This window comes from Phaseolus vulgaris, chromosome 4, assembly GCF_000499845.2.
Source record: "Phaseolus vulgaris cultivar G19833 chromosome 4, P. vulgaris v2.0, whole genome shotgun sequence".
Lineage (NCBI taxonomy): Eukaryota > Viridiplantae > Streptophyta > Magnoliopsida > Fabales > Fabaceae > Phaseolus > Phaseolus vulgaris.
The window spans coordinates 5,399,200-5,425,898 of NC_023756.2; the positions used below are offsets into that span (position 1 = coordinate 5,399,200).

General features: G+C 31.9%; 2 protein-coding genes and 1 long non-coding RNA gene across 4 annotated transcripts; all 3 read left to right on the forward strand.

Annotated features, from left to right (window-relative positions):
• Positions 1 to 10,313: 10,313 nt before the first annotated feature.
• On the forward strand, positions 10,314 to 14,870 carry LOC137837054 (WPP domain-interacting tail-anchored protein 1-like). 2 transcript variants are annotated; one of them, XM_068645912.1, is made up of 5 exons: positions 10,332 to 10,459; positions 10,617 to 11,190; positions 11,762 to 12,855; positions 13,711 to 13,816; positions 14,541 to 14,870. In XM_068645912.1, exons 2-4 carry the CDS (start codon positions 10,662 to 10,664, stop codon positions 13,768 to 13,770), a joined length of 1,683 nt encoding a protein of 560 aa, XP_068502013.1. In that variant the 5' UTR covers positions 10,332 to 10,459; positions 10,617 to 10,661; the 3' UTR covers positions 13,771 to 13,816; positions 14,541 to 14,870. The 2 variants fall into 2 exon arrangements, with proteins under 2 accessions (XP_068502012.1, XP_068502013.1); XM_068645911.1 differs by having other exon boundaries at positions 10,314 to 11,190.
• Positions 14,871 to 18,374: 3,504 nt separating this feature from the next.
• Positions 18,375 to 20,164, forward strand: LOC137837055 (uncharacterized). The gene has a single exon (XM_068645913.1). It carries the CDS (start codon positions 18,581 to 18,583, stop codon positions 19,718 to 19,720), a length of 1,140 nt encoding a protein of 379 aa, XP_068502014.1. The 5' UTR covers positions 18,375 to 18,580; the 3' UTR covers positions 19,721 to 20,164.
• Positions 20,165 to 24,960: 4,796 nt separating this feature from the next.
• LOC137837056 (uncharacterized) lies at positions 24,961 to 26,351 on the forward strand. The gene is made up of 2 exons (XR_011085359.1): positions 24,961 to 25,121; positions 26,043 to 26,351. It is a non-coding gene; the product is annotated as an uncharacterized lncRNA (long non-coding RNA).
• The last annotated feature ends 348 nt before the right edge of the window (positions 26,352 to 26,699 follow it).

Genomic DNA, 26,699 nt, shown 5'->3' on the forward strand with positions numbered 1-26,699 from the left:
ATACATAAGATGTTGAGGTATGTTGTGTGTCTCTCATCAACTTCCCTCTCCAAGCCACTACAACTTCTTCATCATTAAGGGTTTTAGCAAACTTGTGCTTCATGAAAAACATAACTCCAATCTCTAGGCAAAGGTGTAGGTGAATGTTTGGACTCTCTAGGGAGCTGGCAGTGTGGTTGCTTTCAAGTTTCTAAAATTTAGCATTGGCAGCCTTGGAAAAATAGTTTATAGGAACACCTCATAGATTGTCTGCCTAGTTACCCTCATGGAGAAAGAGACGACTATGGTTTGATCCTTCACAAACTACTGGAAAAGATATTTCCTATACCTTCAAAAATGTCCCTCTAAGGCATGTAGAACTTCGGTGTAAAAGGTGGAAGAGTAACCACCTTTTAAAGCATTAGCCATATCTTGATAGAATCATCAAAGATCTTCCTTAATGAGCCTAAATGCAGTTGGGTGGGGATGGATGGAGAATTTTTAAAAAAATGGTGTAATTCGCTAATGAAAATACCAAAATGGACAAATGCAAAAAAAAAAAAAAAAAACCAAAATGGGCAATTTGTCTTCAAAGTTGTATATCGTGAGTATGAAACACCTAAATTTGAATTGAAGTCGCTAATCATATATACGAATTTAATTAAACCCATTAATCTGCCAATTAATTTTTTTTAATAAAAGTCGCATCTGGGATGACAACTTCAATTCAAATAAAATATAAAGAATTCGTACTTCAGGTTTCAGGTTGGCGACTTCAATGTATTTTATTTGAACTGAAGTTGTTATCCCAATTGCCAATTTTAGTTGAAATATTCTTTTCCCTTCAAAATAATAGTTAATATTTTTTAAAATGAAATATGTATATAATAATTTAAAAATTGTTTAAATTTACATGAATTGAATAACAATGTTGTGAATGATTTTTGCATAGAGTAAGTGAGGAAAATTGCCCATAACATTTTTTGTATCAAAATATTTTAATATGCAATTTTTATGTTTGTTCTATACATAAAAGAAGTTAATAACAAATAGTATTTACGATGTTGAAATGTATAAAACCTTCACATTATTTATTGAATTTTATGTTTTAAAAACTGATCAATAAATACATAGATATTATTTTTATATTTTATATAATTTAGATATATAAAAAAATAACTTTTTTTTCAGTCTTATGAATATGTTTATATTATATTTTTACATATGACTTTAGGGTCGATAGAGAGTGAAATTGAATTCAAATTCTTCAATTTACGTATAAAAGAAATTTATGCATATCATTAACAATAAATATTGTGGCATAAGCATAGTTAATATTTTGAATTTAATTTTCTGAATTCTATCTTATTAGAAATTCATGGCATCTCATCGCCTTCTCATGGATATGTTCTTATTTCAATTCCAAGAGAAACATGTTACTAAGGATCTATGGGAAGGTAGTGAAAGACTCCTGAGACCCAAATGACATGCAATTTGGATACTAATGCATGAGGAGATACTTCACCATCTAGTCAAATACTTAATTGATCACGTTGGTTTTAGACATTTGTTAAAGTGTAAGAACATTGACATCAACCACCTACTGCTTACAACATTAGTGGAAAGGTGGAAGATGTGGATTTCCACAGAATATTCCAAGTGACCCATTAAACCTTGATCAACTTCACAAAGAGGATATGAGAGGACATACTGATCGACATTGGCCAAAGTATCATGCCACATGGATAACTATGTGGAATGACCATCATAACCGTCTAAAAGAAATCAGTTTAACGGAAATGACCATTTGCATGACAATACAACATACATGCAATGGTACATTTATCATTCTTCATTGACTCATAAAAAATTAACACATATGATCAAAACAATATGATATGTCATAGGAGACTATACAACCTCTCCATCAACATCATGTCAGATCTTCTTCTCATGTTGGATCGTTTCAATAACAATCTTTTCGTCCACTAGGTGTCACTACAAGAAATATTGATATTAGCCTCCCCAAAAAAACCCACACAAAGACTAAAAGGGAGACACTAAATGATAATTAGAGTGAGTTTAGTGTCCCTTTTAGTCTGTGTGGGTTTTTTTAGGAGACTAACATCAATATTTCTTGTAGTGTGTTCACCCGACTCAGTTGTTCATGTATATGGATCAACCCCACATGTCATTCCAATTGTCATTCCATCAACCACCTTTTAACTACTCAATATTTCCATCTCAACGACAATTTCTTGTTGGTCCATCAAATTCCTTTGCAACCTCTATCATGAGCCCTCATCTGCTTACAATCAAATATCGTTCGTGCATTGTTATCGACCAACAATGCTTTCATAGGTGTTCGGAAATCAGAATGAGGATAATGAAGTCGAAGACACTGACAATGACATTCCACCTCGGCCTCCTCCTACCATTCCATTCGAACAACAATCATAAGGACTACCACGAAGAAGACCACCTTCTGGCACAACTTCTCAAAGATGACAAATTTTTCTACATTTGTATTTTCTAATTAATGTATAAATTGTATTTATTTATCGCTTTATAAATATTATTTAAACGCTATCCCTTTTATTTTAATTGTATCAACCCTAAACACTACTTCACGAACATAATTTAAATATTTTAGAAACAACAAAAATATTTTTAACTTTAACAATATTTAAAAAGTACTAAATATTTTTAATTTATGACACAACCTATTTTTAATCCAATTTATTTAAAATACATCATATATATTTTAATATATCAAAACTTGATTTAGGGTAAGTTTGTTTTTTGTCAAACAAATTTTTAGTTTTAATTCTTCAACTTTCACTACAAGAAAATCATTAAACAGAAACTAATTTTAGAGAAAAAAATAATTACTTACTATATTGACTAAATATAATACCATTTTATAAACTAAAACAATTATTTGTATCTAAAGTAATTTCTATTATTAATAAAAATTTATAAAGTAGTTTCTAAATTGGTATCTCAACATTAGCTACCAAGGTTTTAGCTACTAACTACTCTATATTCTAAATTAGTCTCTATTAGTCTTTCAGATACTAATTTAAAATCTAAAATATTAGTAGCTAAAACCTGAGTAGCTAATTTATATATTGATTTAGAAACTATTTTATAAAATTTTATTAATAATAGAAAACACTTTAAATATGAATAATTTTTTTGTCTTTAAAATAATATCTAATTTAGACAATATAATGATTAATTATTTTTTGTCTCTAAATGTAGTTGCTATTTAATAATTTTTTTTGGAGTTAATATATATTATATTAGTTAATTTTAAATGAAAAAAAAAATTATATATTATTTTTAATAAAATAAAATATCATTTAAATTTATTAAAAATAGAATTATATAATTAAAAAGTAACAAAATATAACTATAAAAAAAATATCCTTTATATAGTTATATAAATTAACCATTTTCTAACATTCATAAGACAATAAGAGATGAAGGTGCATCACCACTAGTTTGGATGGGTATCTTGGACCATATAATAAAGACTTGCATTGACATTTAAGTTGTAACATCCATAACTCAATAATAATATTAATAATACCCATAATTTGCTTTTATATAAAATTGAATAGCACAACGTGGGTGCTCCACAAAGTATAATAAATTGAGTTGTGAATACAATACATATCCTTCATCACATGCATGTCATACCAACACACATCCTTCATCACATGCATGTCATACCAACACACATCTTCTATCAATGGATGCACTTTTTTCTTTTTATCTTTTATAAGAATGTCAAATAATTGTTGCACATAAGCATGAGTTACAAAAATTAGAAAGTTTGAGAATATGAAACTGTTTTGGAAACCTTGAGTTCCAATTGTTGATAATATGATTTTGAGAGCTTTGGCTCATTATGAAAAGGAAAAGTTTCATTATCATATGTGAGTACCGATTTTTCTAAGATAAAACTTATGGAATTTATTTTTCATTTCCATAATTTTCTTTTGTATTTTACAAATATAAAAATTCATGTCCTGAAAAAATAAACTTTTGAATTATGTAATATAGAAATTTTTTACTTAAAGATTGTATAATTTAATGACTTTTACATAGTATAATTTGGAGACTTTTTTTACTTATGGATCGTGTATTTTAGAAGTTTTTTTTGAGTTTTAAATTGTGTAATTTAAAATTTATTTGCATTAAAAAAGTTTTAAAATTGTATAATTCAAGAATTACCTTTTTTTAATTTTTGCTTGTACAGTCTGGAAGTTTTTTTATTTTTTATTTATTTTGAAGTTGTGGGATCTAAAAGTCTTTTTTTTTAAGAAAACTTATAGATATACAATTTGAAAGTAATTTTTTCATAAAAAAAAGCTCTAGATTGCCTAATTTGAGAGTTTTTCCGATTACACAATTCAGAAGTTACTTTTTTTACTTATGAATTACACAATTTGAAAGTTTTATGAATTACACAATTTGAAATTCATTTTTTAACATCTGGATTGTATAATTCAAATACAAATTGTGTAATGTGAAAGTGCATTTTGAATTACACAACCCAAAAGCCTTTTTTATGCAAAAAAATAGTTTCTAAATTACAAAATACAATTGTGTTTTTTGGATTACATAATTCATAACGCTTTTTTTAGTTAATCTATAATATAATATAAAGACAATAGTGACATAACGACAAAAAGGCGACCATGACAAAGGGAATATGTCGATGATAGTAAGTGGTGATGAAAACAAATAGGTAATTTAATCTTTTAATCAACCTATAGAGGTTCTAATGGAAAACTATAAAGGTGAAGAAAGAAATGAAAATATAATGTATTACATTACAAAGCACAAAATCAATATGTATCAGATATATTTACAGAGGCAGAGATAAAGTTGTGGATGTCTGAGATAAGAAGGTAAAGAGGAACGAAATAGAAGAGAGAAAACACTTATATGAGAAACGTAAAAACGGTGTATTAGTAATGTGAGCAGAAGCTTTTTATACAAGGGGTGTAAAGAGAAAAAGTCATAAAAGAATAAAAAAAACAATAAGGCACGAGCCAAAGCCCAAACCCAAAACAGAACAAAAAACTATAATAAAAAATAATTAATAGAAAAATAAAAACTAATTTTATCAGCCCCTCAAGGTGGGAGTAAATATTTTTTATTCCCAACTTGGAAAACAGAATATTGAACTGAGTTGTAGGAAGCAGTTTGGTGAAGAAATCTGCAACTTGGAGTGAGGATGATATTAGGAAAAGCTTGAGTAGACCAGTGTTGAGTTTTTCCCAAACAATGTGACAGTCGATTTCGATATGTTTTGTCATCTCATGGAAAACTTAATTATTTGCAATTCGAATTGCAGCTTGATTGTCACAGTATAATATTGCGAATTACAAGTGCTCGATATTAAGTCCACTAGCAGATAAGTGATCCACTAAATCTTGCAAATAGTAGCAGTTAGGGCCTGATATTCAGCCTCAGAAGAGCTTCTTGATATGGTCTTTTGTTTCTTGGACTTCAAAGAAATAAGAGATTCTCCAAAATAAACAGAAAAACTAGTTATAGATTTTCTAGTCTTAGGACAAGTTGCCCAATCAAAATCACTATATGCTTTTAATTGAATAGGAGTTTGGCTATGAAGAAAAATACCTGGCCCAGGAGCATTTTTGAGATAGTAAAGAACACACATGGCTGCTTGATGCTCATATGTGGGCTTGAAAACAAATTGGCTGAGATGGTTGATAGAGAAGGATATCGGGTCGAGTATTTGTTAAATAAATGAGACGTTTAATGAGGTGCCTATATGCAGTGGCTTCCTTGTCATTGAGATGAACACCTTTTGTTGCTGATAACTTTGATGTGTGAAGCATTAAGGTAGACACAAGTGCACATTCGAGCATGCCAGTATCTTTGAGCAAACCTAAGGTATACTTCCTTTGACTTAAGTGAATCCCAATGGTATTACGAGCCACCTCAATGCCTAAAAAGTAGGTTAAATCGTCCATATTTTTAATATGAAATAAATTATTCAAAAGATTTGTTATGTTTGATATCTCCATAGGGTTGTTTCCAGTGAGGACAATGTCATCCACATAGACCATAATTGTCATGGTGTGATTGCCATCATGTTTCAAAAACAGGGAATGATTAATAGTGGAAATAATATATTTGTGAGAAAGTAAAAAAATTGAAAGTTTAGCATACCATTTCCTTCCTGCTTGTTTGAGGCCATAAAGTGACTTCTTGAGGCGACAAACCAGATTTGTAGATGGAGATTGAAGACCTGGAGGAAAAATCATGTAGACTTCTTCATCTAATTCCCCATATAAGGAATAAAATTGTCATTGAAAATCATTGTAGCAGATTGAGAGGCAGTAACAGAATCACCATTGAGAAGTTTAACAATAATCGGTTTAATTTGATAATATGATGCAAAGTTTGACAAAGAAAAACAAACATGGTATGTTGCACTAGAATCTAGAATCCAAGCATATTTATTGAAACTAAGGTTTATGAGTCTATAAGAGTTACCTGTGACAACAAAGTTCTAATCTTGAAGATCAGTAGAAATAGAACTGTTCTTGCCGGTTGACCTGCTCGCTGGTTGACTCTGATGACAAGCTTTAGCTCTGTCTGTTTCTTTAGGAATCTGTTCTATCTCTTGTTGCTCTGGAACGTAGCTCTGTTGAAACAGAGGGGGCCCTACCTGTTGATTGCACTTCGACGATCAAGTCAGTACAGGGCTTATAAGAATTAAGAAGTAATAATTTTCAGTCTTAGAAACAGCGTACCTTAATCTGGGGTCTAAAGCCCCTTTTATAGCTTACCTCTTGTAACAACTTTCTATCACGAGAATCTAATCTCAATTGAAAGCATACTCAACAGGAAAATATTTTGTTCAAGGGCACACTCTCACAGTGCTGCAACAGAACAAAATCTTTCCTCCAAGGAGTGCATAAAATAATAACAGAATAACCACTAGGGTACCAACTCATGTACCAGCATCTGGGGTCCAGTCTGTTTATGTAGGCACCCTCAACATGGCACTACGCTCCTTCTCATCATACATGCAACATAACCATTACATGCCCTAACACACCTGAGCTTAGGTTTAAAAGAAAGTATTTACTTAAGCTAGACCCCATGCACACTAAGCGCACCCCTAGGTCCAAAATTACCCGTCACCAGTCGCCTAGGCCTTATGCATGAAGGATTACTTTAATTATACAAAAATGGACCTATACATACATTTGAGACCCAATTACATGGCCCGCTATTCTTGTCCAAAAGCCGAGTTGATGTCTGTGACAGATGCCGATGTCCGACCACCGAGTGCTGAGTTCTTAGCGCTCTTATCCAATACAAGAACCAACCTGGTTCACTTGAACTTGACCATTTGAGATATTCACATTCTTCAAAAAAATATGAAAGAATTTGAAACTGGTTTTAAGTAATACGAAAATCACCACCATTATTGTGTTTAGTCTGATCTCGTTCACCAGAGTTGTCCTCTTGAGTGATGATATTATTGATTTGAGTGGATTTTCCATACTGAGATCTATACCTAGGAGGATACTCGTGTTTCTTGTAACAAACATCAACAATGTGCCCAATCTTATTACAATATGTACAAACTTTTATGTTGTTACTAGATCTCTTAATCTCTTGGTTAGGAAAACCATTTTTCTTAAACAAATAGATTCATTGTGACCCAATTTTCCACAAAAAGAACAGGTGACAACATTGGTATGAGTAGTAGGGTTACTATTTTTGATATTGGCAATCAAAACACTATTGTTAAGTTGTCGTTCTTGCTGAACAACAAGGAAAAATATTTAGTAATGGCAAGAATAGGTTCCATAAGAAGGACATGGGCTTTTATGTTATTGTATTGATCATTTAGGCCACGTAAGAATTGCATGACTTGATCCTCTCTTTTTCTTTGAGTAATAATAGAAGAACCATTACAAGAGCATACAGGGCAGGGTCTAAAATTATCTAATTCATCCCATATAACCCTAAGTTTAGTGAAATAATCAGTAATAGAAAGATCACCTTGATTGAGAGAGGAAGACTCCATTTGAAGATCAGAAATGCGGGATAGGTCGCCTTGTGAGTAGCGAGATTTAAGATCGTTCCTGATATCCAGTGCCTTATCCATCCATATGATGCATTTTCGTATAGGGACCAAGACCGAATGTACAAGTCAGGATACCATCATATTATTGCAGCGAATGCAAGACGAGAATGAAGGATTTGATTCTGGAGAACGAGGTATTACACCATTGACAAATTCTACCTTGTTCTTTGCACTTAGCGCAGTGAGGATCGAGCGACTCAAAGAATGATAATTCGTTGAATCGAGAACATGAGAAACAAGAGGAGTCACAAGATTTTCACTAGGGTGCAAATTCAAGAAGTTGTGAACAGGCTTATCACCTTGAATCGGGTTCTTGTTCTGATTAGGGTTTGGGTTCTCACTTCGATCAAAGTTTTGATAAGCCATTGTAAAGCAATTTCAAAACTGCCAAAGAAACAAGAAGGGAAAAAGAGATCAGAAAGCACAAAAAAGAATAGTATAAGAAAACATGAATAAGAACAAGAAACTTGGAAAGAGGAACCAAAGTGAGCGCAACAGAGCTCTTCACAATGAAGAGCTCTGATGATACCATATTACAGAAAAGTGCACAAAATTAGCTTTATGTATCAGAGACATTTACAGAGGCAAAGATACAACTATGAAGGTCTGAGATAAGAAAGCAGAGAGGAATGAAAAAGAAAAGAGAAAACACTAGTATGAGAAAATGTGTATTATTAATGTGAGCAGAATCTATATAAACAAGGAGTGGAAAGAGGAAAAGCCATAAAAAAATAACAGAAAAAACAATAAACCTCATGCCGAAGTCCAAAATCGAAACACAAAACTAAAATAAAAACTAATTTTATCATAATGTTTTTGAGTTGGGCATCTTGTAAGGTTAGTATTTAGTGCTTTGAAATAGGACTATGACTTTCATTTGCATGGTCCAAAACAATATGTGAAAGAACAATAATGTTATAAGCCAAAAGCTTTGGAACTTAATTAGACATCCATTTCTTAATTCTTTTTTCTCTACTTTTTTATTTGATAAAAATAAACAACAGTGTTTCACTCTCCTACATGAATTATTTGAGTTGCATATAATTATTGCTCTTTGAAGAAGGACCTATATGAAAGAGAGATGTAATAAGAAAAAAGAAAAAAAAGGACTTGTCTGCTGGTTTTTGAAGCAAAATAATTCCAACTCACGTTGAAATGTTTCTTTGTTTTTATTTTTTGATTATTTATATACAAAATAAAAGTATTCACTTCAAATAACGTTTCTTCTAAAAAACAAATAAAAGGAATTATTTTAAGTAAGATTTTCTCACAAAAAAAAGTTGTCATTTTTTATTAGAAAAATAAAAAGTCATTAATTAAGTAACTGACTTCGTTTTAGAAAGTCAACTTATCTCAACCTAGAAATATTTTTAAAGATTATCCAAATCAATAAATTCGGAAAATTATACTGCTTTTATTCCAAAAACCTATGGAAAACTTGAGGTGATAAAATCAAAATTTAAACTGAATAAAAAGTCAAAACATAAAGAGAAACGTAAAACAATAAATTTAATAATACACTGTATTTGAACTGAAAAGTGAAATAATTATAATAAATAAATTTCAATCTATCAACCCATTTAATTATAAATTGATTTATCTATCTATCTATATCTATATAGAGAGAGTGTTACAGTGTTTTAAAATAATTAGTTTAAAATTTGTAATCTCAATATTTTTATTATTTAATTAGTGGATTCCTAGGTGTCATTTGAATTTATTTATTATGTTGTTAAAAAAAGTTATAATTACACACACATATATATGTATATTATTTTTTATTTTATATATTTATTTATTATATGAAAATAAAGTAATTAAATATATTATTTATTATATATTGTATTGAAACATGTTGTAATAAAAAATAATTACTTTAAATATATAATTTAATTATATCTAAAATATGATTAGTTAATTTTTTTAATTTATGAGAGATTATTTTTCTATTAATAATTAGTTACTTTTTTAACCCATTTTTTTTTACTATATTTTAATATATTTTTGAACTTTTACTTTTTAAATTAATTTTTTTTTGTAAATTTTATATTGTAATTTAAAAAATTATTAAGAATAAAATATAAACAATATTTTATCTTATAGAACATATAAAAACTTTATACTAACTCACTGTAAATAAAAATTAAACTAATTAACTAACCCTCCTGTAGAAAAAATAAACTGATAACCAAAGAAAGAAACTGATAACAGTTGAACACAAAAACGCTGCGTTGCAGTTAGGGCGCGGAGTAAGTGTAACTGCCAATGGAACTTGTAAATTAGCGATCCGATCAACTGTATCATTTAATTTCTTATGCTCTCTGGAACTTTGTAATTCCTGAAATTCTGATTCTTCCTTCACATGCAATTTTTTCAAATTGTGAATTCTTTGTCTCAATTCTGCAATTTCCATTTTTGAATTCCTTTCCCCAAATTCAGTGAAGTCAACTTTCTGGTAGCAAATTTTAAACTTTTTTTTCCTTTTTAGTACTTAACTTCGTTCCCACATTTTTGGAGCAAGTGGGGTGCTACAATGAGCACTGAAAGTGCTGAACATGATGCCAGTGGTGTTCTTGAAGATGTTGTTGTTTCACCATCCAGTGGGAATGTGATGGGAGATCTGGGTGACGTTTGCAGCAGAATGCTCACAAGGCTTGATTTGGGTGTGGCTGGTTTCTCTGAGAAAGTTTCCAACTTGAGCATTTTTGTGATGTATGTGGAAACCATGGAGTGTGAGTTTGAGGCCTTGGTTTTGAAAAAGGAGGAGGAGGATCACACTGGTTGCTTGGAAAAGGGTGTGATGTTTGATCTGTTGTCTGTGGTGTTAGATTCAGAGGTGAGAGAGTTGGGGGAAGTCTTGAACACCCTTCAAGGGTGGGTTGGCGAGGCTAGAGAGAGGGTGTGTTCTTACACTCATTTGGGCGAGGCTTTTGTGGCAATGCAAGATAAGTTGGTTGATTATGAACAACAGTTGAAGCAGTCTGAAGTGGAGTTGAATGACATCAAGATGCAGTCAGCTGATTTGCAGAGGAGTTTGATTTCTTTTAAGAAGGCAGAAAATGGTATGTAGGGGATCTCATTTTGTTCATCTGCTTACATATTACAATAAATGGTTTTGATCATAAAAATATCACAATTTTTTTAGTTATTACAAAACTTCATTTATGTTCGGTTTAACAAAATGATGTGGTTTTAATCCTTTACATGGTATTAAAAACGGGTAGTGAGGGACTAAAATCACTTGGTTTTGCTAAATTTAAGGATAAATACTTGTAAAATTTGAGCTTGACTAACATGCACTAGAGGCTTTACACTATCAACCATTGAAAAATTATCCTTGCTATGACTTTTAAGGTAATTGTTACAGAACTTCATAAACTTACCATACTTGATTAAGTTGTTAGAAAAGGTAATTCTTATATGTGTGTCCTGTATTCTGGGCTTTCTCTTCAACTTTGCTGTGAAATTGATTGTGTACGAGCAACCAAAACATCTCTTTTAGGTTATTTTTATCACAAAATTGATACAAAAAAAAAGGAAGGGAGAAAGAAATAACTATGAAGAACATTGAACTGACTGGCTCAAACTTTCTGCTTCTTGATTGATTTAATGGGGAAGTTTTTATGACAACAGGTAATGGCGATGCAGTCAAAATCATCAGAGAGGATGATAAATCTTTGAATGCAAAAGCAGGGATAAAACTGCAAACAGTCGAGCAAAAAAGAAATATTCTTATGATGCTGGAGAAATCATTGGCAAAAGAACTGGATCTTGAGAAGGATTTACATGATTCAAGAGAAATTGAAGAAACTCTAAAACTAAGGATGTTCTTTACAGAACAACAGCTTGTTAACATGGAGGAAGAAGCAATTGATGTTTGGGAAAGATGGCTTGAGGCAGACAATGCAAGTGAGGTTCTGTTGGGAATTTCAAAAGGCCTTTTAGGTAGACTCCACATTTCTCAGTTCAGTTTGAAAGGTCTCAGTCATCGTGAATCTGAGCTTCGAGCTAATCTGAAAGATGCTGAAGATAAACTAACCCTTACCAATTCTGAGGTCTTCTCTTTAAGTGACAAGGTGTCTTCACTTGAGAAGCAGCTAAAAGAATCTGAAGTTCAGTTACTGAATGCAAAAGCCTCTGCTGATGAATATCAGAAGCAGTATAATTTTGTGTGTTCTGAAGCAAGAGACATGAGGAGTATCATTGTAGAGCTGAAAGAAGCTGTATCTAATGAAGAAAGTAGGGCTAATAGTGCAGAAACAAAGTGTAACTTACTGACAGAGACAAATTTAAAACTCAACGAGGAGCTGGCTCTTTTGAGAGGCACATCTGTGAGAGCAGATTTGCTAGAGAAGCAGTTGAAAGAATCTACTCTACGATTGCAGAATATGGTGGCATCTGCAAAAGCTAGTCAGGAGAAACAAAGTAAGTTGTATTCCACAATTAGAGATAAGGAAAGCTTGATAAAGGATCTAAATTCAAAGGTTTTGAAAGCTGAGAGTAGGGCTGACAGTGCAGAGGACAATTGTATCATATTGTCTGAATCCAATGCTGAGTTGAATGAGGAACTCAACTTTTTGCGGAGTAGATTGGAAAGTGTGGAGGGATCCCTTCACCAGGAGGAAGAAGCGAAAATGGAAACTGCAAAGGACATTGGAAAGCAGGCCAAAGTAATCAAAAAATTGATTACACAACTGGCTGTGGAGAGAGAGCGTATTAAGCAGCAGGTATCTAGATAAAGAAAATTTATTTTTAACAGAATCATTAATCTTTTCATACTACGCCACTTGCCTTTACTCCTCAACCCCTTTCCGTTACTAAGATTTCACAAAATTTCATATATATTCATGTGTGTGTGTGTGTTTGACTACTATAAACAGATTGATGCCTTGGTATAGGATGGTTACATCAATGTTACTGTGTACATGCATGTTTTGCCTTCCCTTTGGTATGAACTTTACTTGTTCCATATTCAAGTGTTCACTCGTGTAAAGCATGGTGTGTTAAAAATCTTACACTAACTGACTAATTGAAGATATGACTAAATTCATATATATATATATATATATGTGTAAATTTCATCTTATAAATTTGTTTTGTGAGGTTAAGTTAGAGTTGAAATTCACTTTCTAAGTGGGGAATTGTATTGAAAATCCCACGTTTAATAGAAATATAGTCAAATTATAATATATAAGTAAGGATAAACTTTATTTTACAAGTGAATTTTTTGAAATTAAGTTAGATGTAAAATTCACTTTTTAAGTGAGTGTGTGTGATTGGACTAAGCATTTTTATCCTTTAATTTTTCCACTTGCTGTTTAAGATTTTCTTTTTATGATCTGTGTGATTCATCATGCTTGCAGGTTCTTCCAATTTATGCTTAATTTTCACGTAAAGCAATTGGATTGAAAATTCATACTGAGAATAATGAGCTGTAATGTTAACACACAAAGTTGATGATGCAGTAACCATGTAAAAATATTAATGATCTTGATAGATGAGGTAGAAAAAGATCAACAGACAATAAGACTTCGATGAATGATATGGTGAAACCTAAGACATCTTTTGTGTTTTATCTACAGATATCATCCCTAGCAAGTGAGAACAAAATTTTGGTAGTGAAATCAAAGCAGACATGTTGAGGATCCTTCTTAACAAGCCACTGAGACTTCAGCCACTGGCTATTAGGTTGGTACTTTGAACCTTCTTCATTTGCTTCTTGATTGATTCATTGTACATGCAAATGTATGGTAAATTTGTTGAAGTCATACAAAACTGAATACGTAGAAGCTTCTATACCGTCTATAACCACTAAACTACTAATATTATGTCTAATGAAAGACTAAATACAACATTATCATGTATGTTTCTTGAAGCAAAAACATACAATTTGTTAATATATACATACAAACACGGTGTATTAAATTGTGCCACCAATGCATTAGTCTTACCACTATCAGTATACCAGATTGATTTTTCAACCAATAGCATTATACTAGTGAAAACAGAGACGCCACAACACCTCTCTGTGTCATATTTCTGTAATATAGAAGGAAATAATTATCATCATAACTTATAAGTAGTTACCAAGTGTACACCAAAAACAGTTATTAGAATTGGTTATATTGGTATAGAAATAGAAAACAGTTATATGTAAACCTAGTTGCCAAAACAATAAAGATAAGATATGTGTATGCCAAAAACAGATATCACAATTGTTATCCTCTTTATCTACTTAGTATAGATGACTAAAAGATTTACTGCATGAATCAAGACAAAAAAGATTTAAACTTAAGGAAACAGAGAAGTAAAAGGATGCATTGATGGAGATTCTTACTAATATGATGATATCCCAAAATACCAAAAGAAAATCTTATTATTGCCCTACTTTTTAATTTTTGTTTTACCACAGGACTTCAGAAACAAATATGCAGCTGTTAATGAAGTCAAACCCACTGATTCAGTGCCAAAAGTGAGGAGTGTGAGGAGAACTGATGCAGGAATTCTTGGATTTTTCATGTCAAATTCTTGTTTTACTGGTTCCTCTTCATCATGTTTTACTTGAAGTTGTTGTGTCTATGTATCAATAGTTAACATGAATTTTTTTTAGTTTCTATTTTTTTACCTTCTTGTTGTTGTATTTATTCATAGGAGGTACTCAATACAAAGCACATTGCAGTAGTCAAATTTTGTTGCAAGTGTTGAATTCAATGAAGAATAATTTTGAACGAACTTCTCATAATCATAACGCTATCAGGAACAATTTTACAAAACTCGAAACAAAACAAATATTAAACTTTCATAATCATATTCCTGGAAATAGAAAACACTGTTAGTATCATTCAACACAATCAAGTTAAAAGAAATTTTATGTTAATTTCTTTTAAGAGTTATATATATTGTTAGTATAAAACATTTTTATGTGGATATTCGATCTGAAATAATGTTATTTAGCTAATGAAAAGTATAATATGATAAAAAAAATTAAATCTTATATTCCCATAGGATGCCTATATATTAATGACAATGTATTAATCTCAATTTTTTATATATATAATGGTTGGGTAAGTAGACAAATTTTTTATATATATAATGATTCATTTTTAAAATATAATACTTTCAATCCTATATATAAGAAATAACTAAGAAGTTTTTTCTAGATATAAGAAAAATATAATTACTTTTAAATTTATTTACCCCTTTTATTTCTTTTTAAGTGTTGTTGAAAGTTGTTTTTGGAAAAAATCAACGTAATCTTCCATATTTCATAATATACTCATACATAAAGCTAAGATACATACATTCACAACTTAATAATACTCAAAACATATTGGAAATAAAACATCTCTATTCCATTATTTATAAAGCATAATTTCTTCTTATACCAATTATGATAATAGAAGTCATCATACTACAAAATAATATAAGAGTAAGGTGACATAAATTTAATTAATTACCAATGATGAAGTTTATGTTTGTGTATATATACATATATCATTATACATGCAAAAACAACTTTTAATTTTTCTAATACAAAGGTCTAAGACAAATAATATTAACATATTTATCTGTTTGTCTTACTAACGAGGATTAGTTCATGAGAGTCATTCATAGTCTCAACAAAAAATCAAATAAGTATAACACATTCCAAAAGAACCATAAATCCTTTTGTTCTGCTCTTGAAATGAATTCTGCACATTCTTTAATGCCATTAACATTGCCTTTGGTGTCTTTGACTTAGAAATACTTGTGCTCCATTTCTTAACAACTCTATTATGTACATCAACACTAGTCAAATTTGAATTTTGTCTAATAGAAAACTCCAACTTCCCACTTAACCATTTAACATTGAGTAAATCTACTTTGAATTGTCTACCACAAGTATGAATGTTATTAATTTTCCTTAATGGTCAACAACTGGTCGATGGTAAATGGCCAAAATATGCACACCACTATACTTTCCATAGATCCTTTACATTTAATCCTAACTCTCCTATTATCATTCTTCAAGATTTTTAAATTTCTCTCAGAATGGACAACATATGTTCCTATTGCATCTTTGAAAGTCTCCTTGTCTCTAAAATAGGTCCCTAAATCTCACTTGAAATTAACCATATTTTTGGGCATTCTAAATGTATCAAATTTACCACTACTTTGTGGTCCATCATCACCTTCCTCACTCTCATCCCCACTGTCTAAATCTTCCCACTCCTTGTTAATATCTGCAATCATTCATATTATTTTATCGCATACAAAATTATTAAGAGAGCATCATGAATATCGATTCCTCGCATATTTATAAAAACTTTTTATCATTACGAACATATGTTATAAAGCAATTAACATTTCAAATTTATTTCTAGCATTTAAATATGTTCAGCATTATCATTTATGTCATATGCTTATAAGTACTTTCCAATCAAATTTAAGGATCAAAATCATGAATAGTTTCAATCATCAATCAATAATTGAATACTATAGATAAATATCACATTAATATATAAGAATTTGAACATATTAGTCTCAATCCCAAATAAAAGAATTAGCCACTCATGGTGGCTATTACAAGCATGGACAACAAGAAAAAAATATCCAAAGCGTTTCTCCTTGACAGCTGCCTCTTTTGGGTTTCCTTCATTTGGTTCCTCCCAATGATGTTTAGGGTTATGCCTCACATTTTCTATTTAACCTAATTGGGCTTGAGTTAAGTGACATATTTATTCATAATATATCATTTTGCTTCATCTCTCCTTAAATTTCTGAAAATAACACAAAATTGGGAATAAATTGTTCTTATTCATCTCATAATAAAAAAATATGTAAAAAAGTTCAAATTCCTAAATTAGAGGTTGAATTATAACTATTTTATCAATTTTGTATGAAATATTACTGAATTATGACATTTATCACTCATCTACATCACCATCAATGTCATCACCATTAGTGCCCTCACCCTCAGACTCCTCACCATCATTGTCATAGTTAACTTCATTCTGAATCCCTCCATCATTACCACTCTCATATTCTAAAAAAGGTCAGCAATGACTTAGGATTTTGACACAATGCGTACCACAAATAAATGTATTTTCTCATATTTATTTGCAATGTTTGTTTACCATATTAATTGTACCACTGATATCAAACAATAGGTACGACTTATTTTCCAACTTAGAACACCCACCACATGAATACCACAACTCCTTTAGTGTTAAATAGTCCATTATTTTAGAAAGCCTAGTATCTCAAAATAACTCCATCTATCTGAATGAGATGATCATGTATTTGTCTCACGACCAATATCTTACTCTATCACTATTTAAAAAAAAAACCTCCATAGTGGATCACAACGTTAAAAAATCCTTCATATATAATAACCAATAAATAAAACATTCCTATCAAGCATGGATATACACACAAAGATAAAATAATTTACAAACTAATCCTTCAATTAATACATTGAAAAGGAAATAGTGGACAACATAAAACAAAAATTTTCCACGCTAAAATCCTAAATCCTATTTAACTGTAAAAGTGCCTTGAAAGTATTAAGTACACACTAAAAAAATTAATTTTTAGTCATACCATAAACCTCCAAGCAATCAATGGAAACTTAAATTGATAAAATACATCACAAATATATAATTGTTACAATAAAAATAAATTGAGAAAAAAAAATCAAATTTGAGATATCAATTTAAAATAGTCAACATATTAACATAGTAAACAATATAAATAAATAGAGAACTTTAACCAAATTTTTATAATTTAATAAGTATTCAATTTTAAAAGATAATTTATTATACAAGAAATCAATTATATAAGATGTATGAAACTTATGTAAGCTTATTAAAAATCATAAAACATGTTTATGCGTAGTTTTGAATAGAAGAAATGTCCCAACTCATGATTATTAGAATGAGTTATTTATTTTAAATTTATGTATCTTACACTGTTATACAAACTTACTTTGTATTATACATAGTTGAAGTGAAAACTTAGTTAATTAATTTATCATATTTTTCTGTTGATTTTACTATTTTTTTCATCACACATAAATAATCCAGTGATAGTTTTTTTATAATCATCTCCTCTTATTCTTAAACAATGGACAAAAAGTTCTAATAAACTTAATTGTTTTGATATTAAAAAAATTCAATCCACATTAATAAAAATCTACAATTAAAATGAATTTAAATTCACAGTTAAACTTTTTTTTTACATTTTCTCATCTTCGCACTCTTGCTGCTATTACTCTTCCAAGTCTCCGTCACGAAAAAGAACAAGAAGAAGAACGTTAAAAATCACACGCAAGATACCACAAACGATAAGAACAGATTTTATTTTTCACAAACCTGAAATCTTTGTCGTGTTTTTCTGGCAGAACACAACACAGAACAAAACGAAAGAGATTCAGAGAATCGCATTGAATTTGTTTTTGTAACATAACATAACATGTCTCGTCATCATCACCTTCACCACCATCATTCTCCCAATCCCTTCGCGTCCCTCTCCACTCACTCCGATTCCGATTCCGATTCGGACTCAGTGAGTTGCTTCGTCACCGATCTCTTCGAGACTCGCTCGCGACTCTGTTCATGCGACGACACTGACATAAACCCTTTCTCCGACGCCGTCTGCGACGTCCATCGCTCCGAGCACGTGCTAGGGTTAGGGTTAGGGTTAGGGATTGACGTCGAAATTGATTCCCAAACGCAGGACAACGATGAGAATAATTACGATAGGGTTTTCAATTTCACGGTGGGGGATGGTTGGGGAGGGCTTAGAGTTGAAGGGTTCGGTTCGGATTCGGATGATTCGAATGGCGAGGAGGGTGGGGTTCGTGATGAGGGTGGTGGGTTTGACGATTTCGATGTTCGGTTGTGTTGGGATAGTCTCTGTTTGGAGGATCAGAGGACACTGAATGAGGGTTTTGAATGGGAGGAAGTTGAGGAGAGGGTGAATGATAGGGAGGATTCGGGTTTGGTGGTTGATGAAGTTGAAATTGAGGATGATGATGACGGTGATTCGGTGGGGTTTACTAATGCCGAGGAGGAGGAGGAGGAGGAAGATGGAGGTGAAGAGGCGCTGAGGTACCTTGAGTGGGAGATTCTCTTGGCGGTTAACAATTCGGAGAGGAATGTTAACAATGGTGGTGGTTTGGAGCATGAGGGCATTGCTGGTGCTGCTGATTTGCTGACAATCCAAGATGGTTATGTGTATGCGGCGGAGTATGATGTTTTATTCGGGCAGTTTCTTGAGAATGAGAGTGCCTTGAAGGGAAGTCCTCCCGCTGCGAAGAGTGTTGTGGAGAGTCTTCCATTGGTGGAGTTGTCGAAGGAGGAGCTGTTGCAGGGGAAGAACTTGGCCTGCGCCATTTGCAAGGATGAGATTTTGTTGGAGGAGAAGGTCAGGAGGCTGCCTTGCTCTCATTGTTACCATGGGGACTGCATTTTGCCATGGTTGGAAATTCGCAACACATGCCCAGTTTGTCGGTTTGAGCTTCCCACAGATGATCCGGACTATGAGCAGAGGAAGGTCCACAGGGCTGCTCATGATCTGTTGGAGCTTGCAACAGCAGGGATGCAATTTTGACTTGTTGTTGCTTCAGGTTATACACCCAGTCTTGTGTAAATAGCAGTTTGCTTTGTCTCACATCCAACTGGTGATGAGAACAAATCTTTTGTAAGTAGTCTGTTGTGGTGATTTTGGAATAAGTTTCATACCATATTGCATGCCCTTGATATACCTGAAATGAGTGCCTATCAATACTCAGTTTATATTCAAAAGTTAAAGTGTACCGCGAGAAGGATCGTGTTGTTGGTTTAGCGTTTCCTTTTAATTATGTTATAGTTTTGGAATTTCTGCAACTGTGTTCAGCATCATGATGTATATATTAAGTGTTGGTTTTCTGGATATCTACACTTTAGTTTGCCTTGTGCTGATCCTTTCTCCAAAGAGTTGCTTTTCTAAGGAAAAGGAAAAAAATTGTATTTATGTTCCATAGTTGAATGTTATTCTAAATTTTTTGTAAGCTAACATGATTCCAATTCATACGCTCACACACACACATATAATATATATATATATATATATATATTCCCTTTATTATTTTCATTTTGTGTAATGAAGGATATTACTCCTTCCCTATGTTTTCAGAGATTTTGCCTTCTTTCTATTTTACCTGCTTAGTTCTCTTGCATAAACATAATTGGATGTCTTTGTCTCGCATGGAAAACACGTGGGGCCATGAATTTGGCTATTATGGTTTCTGCAGCGGAAAGCTGTTAGTGATTATTGCCATACTTTAGTCGTAGTTGTAAATAGTAGTCCCAAACAGAGGTACTATCTCAGAATTGTCATGAAGCAGCCAGAGTACCCTACAGAAATTGAACAGCGTTATGGCTAAATAATAGAAAATTGTAGCCGAGGAAGGCTATTGGAGTGGATCAACAAATACATATTTGAACTATAAAACAGCATTATTCAGAGCTGCTTTAGAGGGGAAAATTTTGGATTTTGCCTTCCTCCTTTGAATCAGAACCAAAACCAAAAACCCTACTCGGTCACTTGTGTGCACATTCTCAGATGATAGCAACCTCTGTTTTTCCTCTGACATATAGCCACTCTCTGTGTCACAGTGTTCTTATTTTCTGGCTAAAGAGTGACTTTTTTCGGCCATCCCGTATCTCTGGCCATTTTCTGGTGAACCTGTCACTCTTTTCAACTATCTGTGAGTTTGTGACCCATATATCTTTTGTTTTGTTTCTTCTGGGTTTTATTTTTACTCTCTTTAAAACTGTATTTTCATCTCATTGTGTTTTGCACTTCTAAGTTTTAGGTTTTTTTAATTCTGATTGATCAGAATAGGCATACCGACCATGTAAGTACCCGTGCTATCCTACTAGTAATATTTGGTTGGCCACTGCCTCTTTTTAGAATTGACAACTATCGACCCTGTATAGTAATGTGGACCAGGCAACTCCAAAACTGGCTTAGGGAGATGATGAATAGCAAGATGACCACTAAATAGATACAAATTAAATAATTTATATATTATGCATTAAGCTTAAATAATATAGAAGTATAGAATAGCAAGAAAACAAGATCACAAATTGAACCTCATCCTTTTCCTAAAACCATGAAATGAATTCGTGAAAGACAACAATCTGGAGCAAAGATGTTCTTATAAGTCCATTATCAATTTTAGTTGCAACAGCTGCAAATTGGCACAATTTCGCCCCGAAGCAAACACTCCACAAAAACAGGATACTACAGCTTCTCTGGAATGGCTAGATTCTGCAATGCTACACTACACTGCTTGCAGAAGTGCTATCTTGTGTGATAGAAATAGAATATTTGAATGTGGCTTTTGAATCATCATTCTTTTTCTTTCTGTAGTCAAGTTATTTTGCTGTTATCTCACCCTTTTTTCATATCTATTTTTCTTTCAAATGTTTTATGGTTTTGGTAAGGACGGATGATTTGATATTCTTATATAAACTATTCATTTTTGCATTGAGTATTGCACATATGGGCAATTGATTTTCCTTTCCTTTCTATTATTACTATTATTGAAATTTGCATTATGATATCTTTATTATGCTGCATCTTTTTACATTTGACATTTCAGTGAGGTCATTAACACTTAACATCTAAAATATTTTTGTTACTTAACCTTGATCTTGCATAGCATGTTCGATTCGGCTTAAATTTAGTGAAAATCGTGTATTTTTTAAATGCTCTCACAAGGATCTGATCAATATTTTTGTGTGAAGCAAACATGTGCGTAACTGCGTTGCCTACTCAACTAGCTGTTATGCTTCTTTATTTTGTTTTTATATATAGTTTGTTATCACCGTTGTGACTTACATTTTTGTATTGGACATATTTTTGGATGTCCAGCACTCTTGGAGTGGGAGAAATGCTTTGGCTGTTGGTTCTTTCTTATTTCGCAACTTAACAGCTGGCAAACTTTAAAATTGATGTTTACTTCTTAGGAAGTTTAATGCTATATTGATTAGTGTGTAATGGAAGCCTAGCGTAAGTGTCAAGCAGACATAGCAGGCATGGACCCTGATTGACAGGGTGTTCGGTTATAGCCATATATTTGTTGTGTGCTCAAGTATTTTATCCAATGTCATTCATTACCTGTTGCTCTTATCAAACATTGTTTTCTCAGTGTTCCACAGCACGGACAATCCTTTGTAGTTTCTATACATCCTCAAACATCTATAGATCTTGGCATTGAGGTAATGCTCATTATTTGGTGATATTTGATTCATGTGTATCGGATTGTCAACATTCTACTCAAGAGGGCTTTGCCTTTATTCTTTCAATTTGATACCATTTTCAATTTAATTTCTCTCGAGTTTGTCTTCTGATTTTCTATAGTGTTTTCACCTTATTGGACTGAAATGTTTTGAGATTGATCCTTTAGAAGAGGAAGGTACGGTTTAATCCCATCTGCTTTCTTATTGTTCTATAGCCCCTTTTACTGAGGGCAATGGTTCCGTAAAGAGCCTCTTTGTTTATGCATGGGAAGGTGTGAACAATTAGCCTTCCTCATACCTGTGTGAAGTGAGGAGCATCTATCACCAGGGTACTTTAGTTTCCCCCGTTTTTCCCAGGACTTTCTCTGTTGCCTCAACCCAGTACCTCAGTTTTAATGTTGATTTCTGTCTGATAACTAAAATACCCTAAGATGGCTATTGGTGCTTCGAAACAACAATGAAGTTATTCTAGAGGTGGACTATTGTTGTACAATACTTAGTATTCATTTTGGAAAAGTTGGAGTTTACTCTGTTAGACATGAACAAATTTGGTACTAAACTAATGTGATCAAGTTGATGCTGTCGTTGTCGTCTGTAAATAATGAGGTCAAGTTGCTTTTATGTTTGGTACTGATGTGAGACCTATTGCCTCTTGTGCTCTCTCTAGTGCCAAATTTCAGTCTTTAATTTGAATAAATACAGTATTTTTGTTGTCATTTAGGTTTGCTTAGGTTTATGTCTGTTTCAAGTGAGTGGTAGACGAGTATAAAAATGGGTCACGGGTCACCCATACTAAACCACCCAACCCGGATAAAATTGAATTAGTTTGAGTTGGGTGAGATTTGACTCGATCATATATGGAACCCGACCCAATCTAATACGGTTTATCGAGTAATCCGACCCAATGAATACTCCTAAAGCTGATTCACCACACTAATTGCATGAACATTGTTTGGTCTCTTATTACTAAAAAGTAAGTTTTCCTACCAATCTCTGTCATTGAGTGTTTTCTACAAGACAACTCTCTTCACTTCCAATTTCATGATTTTGTTTGATAAGAACCCTTAAAGTTTAACATCCCAACTTATTTTTTTAAGAGAAATCAGGTACATATTTTCTAAGAGATGATTTTTTTTAGAATAAGCAACCTATATTTTCAGAAAATATTAGTTTTTTCAAGTCTTTCATTTCAAATTAGGCCTTCAACTATTCTTTTAAAGTCAACTTCTCAGTTTTATAATCTCTTGTAATAATAATATAATTCACATGGATCGATAATATAATGAATTTACCTAGAAGAGAGTGTTTTAGCAATAACTATGTGTTTAAAATTGAGCAATCTTCATGTACATTTTCTTCTTCTATAGCTATATGCAAAAATACATTCTTCATATCCAACTAGTATATGTCCCAACCAAAGCAAGACAAGAACAACTTGAATTGTATTCCTCTTTGTCATTAGAGCAAATGTTTTGTAATAGTCAATTTCATAACTTTAAATGTATTTCTTTACAACCAACATGACTTTATATTAGTCTATTTTTTCATCTGTTTTGTATTTAATTGTAAATATCCATTAACATCGTGCAGCTCTTTTGTCATTAGATTTGTAAACAATATTCAATATTGAGTTTCTTTCAATGTATTAATTTCTTTCATGGTTGGAGTCAATGTTCACTTTTCATGACTTCTTATGCTAAAGTAAAAGAGAACAAAAGAATAAATATTCAATAAGACTAATTTTATTTAAGATCTCAAGTAGGTAACTTGTTGAAGTATGTGATAGATAAATCAATTCTATCCACTTCTTCATACACCTTTTTCCTTTTTATTCTCAATTTGTAATTTGCTCTTTGAATATGTCATAAGTTTATGTTGTGGTGCATTGCTCTCATTTTGTTTTTATTTGTAAAGGTTAGTGTTTTTTCCTCTTTTCACATTTCTTTGTTGGGTTGCCAACATTTGTTTCAGATTGATTGATCCATAATTTTTTTGAATTGTACAATTTGAAATGTTGCTACAGATATTGTAATCCATAACGTGTTTAATTTTGGGATGTATTTTGGATCGTGGAATCTAAAAATACACTTGAATTTAGACATGTATTCTAGATAGTAAAATTTCAAACATATCTTTTTAAAATAATGTATTTTAGATTATACAAATCAAAATACATTTCCAAATCTAGAAACATATTTCAGATTGTAAGATCCAGAATAAATTTTGATGGTAAAATCCATAACACATTTCATTTTGGAAAAAAATGTTTCATTAGGTTAGTTATATATCTTTATTTTAAATAAATAGATTTGGTGTCATGTTATGTAACTCGTTTTGTGTTCACCGTAATTTGGATTTAACCTTGTACTATATAAATGATGATGCTTTTGAGAGTACCATTACTTATTTGCAAATACAAATTATAGTTTTGATTTAAACTTGAGATTGCATTATGCGTTACTTCTTTCTTTAAGGTAGATAAAACTTCAAACATCCTAGGTTATTGTTTTTGTTTTGCTTTGAAGTTATGGTTGAATAATTTTAATTTCAATACAGGTATGACAAGGACAAGAGGTGGTGCCTTTTAACTTGATTAGTGACAAAGGCTTTTAACCTTAATTCATAGAATTTTTTTTGTTGGAGCTTCTCATGTGCGTGTTGATATACAAGATGCACCTGCACATAGAGTTGTATACAATGAATGATTTATTGCAGACGAAGAGGTATGCCTTTTTGACGAGCTATGTTGATTATGTTGATAAGATTGTGTGGGATATTGAGGTAAAATGTTAAATTTATTGAATTTTTATGTTTGCTTTTTGTACTAAGATATTCAATGTTGTACTTGTAGGATCATGAAAAGTTAAAGTTAGTGTCCCATGAGCATATTAAGATATTCATGTTTACTTTGTGCACTAAGATATCCATGTTTACTTTCATAAATAAGAAAGACTAAGTCTGGTCTACATGATATGCACTACATTCAATAGTATACTACTAAGTTCATATCTACGTAATTCCCTTCCATATGGTAGTTCATGAGTACATCTTAATATGTAAGTACAACTTTGATTGTTGACACCAAATTATCTTAATCATACTCTTGAAAAATGTATGATGACATTAAATATATATTCTACAACATGAAGACTCTTATGAAATGATGCTTTAATTTTATTGTGTCGTAAGGTTATGATATTGTTCACTACATCCCAACTGTTACACAAATCTTTCATACTACTTTGAAGCATCTTCTTCAAGTTCCAATGTACAACTTTCACCCTAAAAATTAAATACATAATTTTTTTCATATTTATTAAGTAGAAGACATACACATAACAAGATCCCTATTACTTGTTGTAATGTCCAAATAAAGTTGTTTTCTCATTTATTTTCAAACCAAACAAAAGTTATAGAGAAAGTTAACCCAATGAATATCAAGCAAAACAATATTGTTGAATGTAATGGACTTAGTCCATAGTTTATATTATTTTGTTATTATGTTATTGATTATGCTATTATTCTCATCTATAAATAAAGATCCCTATGTGTGTATTTTACACGAGGGGTATCGATTCTAGATTCATTTTCTTCATTCTTAACATGGTATCTAAAGCTTAGGATTAAGATTCAATTTTTTTTAGGTGAACCCACTATTCACCGTCAACCGCCACCGGGACTGCCGACACAGCTGCCGAAGTTGCCACCACTGCTAGAATCTCGTTGGAGTCGCTGCTATTGTTGTTGTCATCAATTGGATAGCAAGTAGATCTATGGATCCATCTCTTACCACTATGCTGCCGACAACTGGGTTTATGACTTCCTCGACTACCACTATGCCCAATCCATCCATCTATACTAGTTATGTCAATGTTCATCTTTCTATTGACAAATTGGATGAAACTAATTATGACACTTGGGCCTCAGATATTAAATTATGACTTAAGAGTCAAGATTATGTTGATTATCTTACCCAATGTGTTCGCATTGTTGTTGCAGATGAGGCTTCCCGTAGGTTGAAAATTGATGCTCAATTATGCATTGTTATTAAATCTACTATTCTCTTATCTTTAAAACAATTTTTTCGTGTTTTTGAGACGTGTTCAGAAGTTTGGGAACATGCGAAATTATTATACACCAATGATACTTAACGTCTTTATGGTGAGTGTCAAAATCTCCTTAGTGTTGTTGTTCCAAACGTCTTGATGGTATGATGGCTGAATATTTGGGTAAACTACATGCTTTTCTTCATGAATTATTGCCTCCTGCCTCCACTCCTACTCAAGAACTAAAACAACAGT

What these genes read in the sequence shown, in the direction of transcription:
- LOC137837054 (XM_068645911.1), top strand. Translation starts at nt 10,662, where the DNA reads ATGAGCACTGAAAGTGCTGAACATGATGCCAGTGGTGTTCTTGAAGAT. An exon ending in TTTTAAGAAGGCAGAAAATG is followed by an intron (nt 11,191 to 11,761) that starts GTATGTAGGGGA and finishes TTATGACAACAG; the next exon opens with GTAATGGCGATGCAGTCAAA. An exon ending in GAGAGCGTATTAAGCAGCAG is followed by an intron (nt 12,856 to 13,710) that starts GTATCTAGATAA and finishes TTTTATCTACAG; the next exon opens with ATATCATCCCTAGCAAGTGA.
- LOC137837055 (XM_068645913.1), top strand. Translation starts at nt 18,581, where the DNA reads ATGTCTCGTCATCATCACCTTCACCACCATCATTCTCCCAATCCCTTC.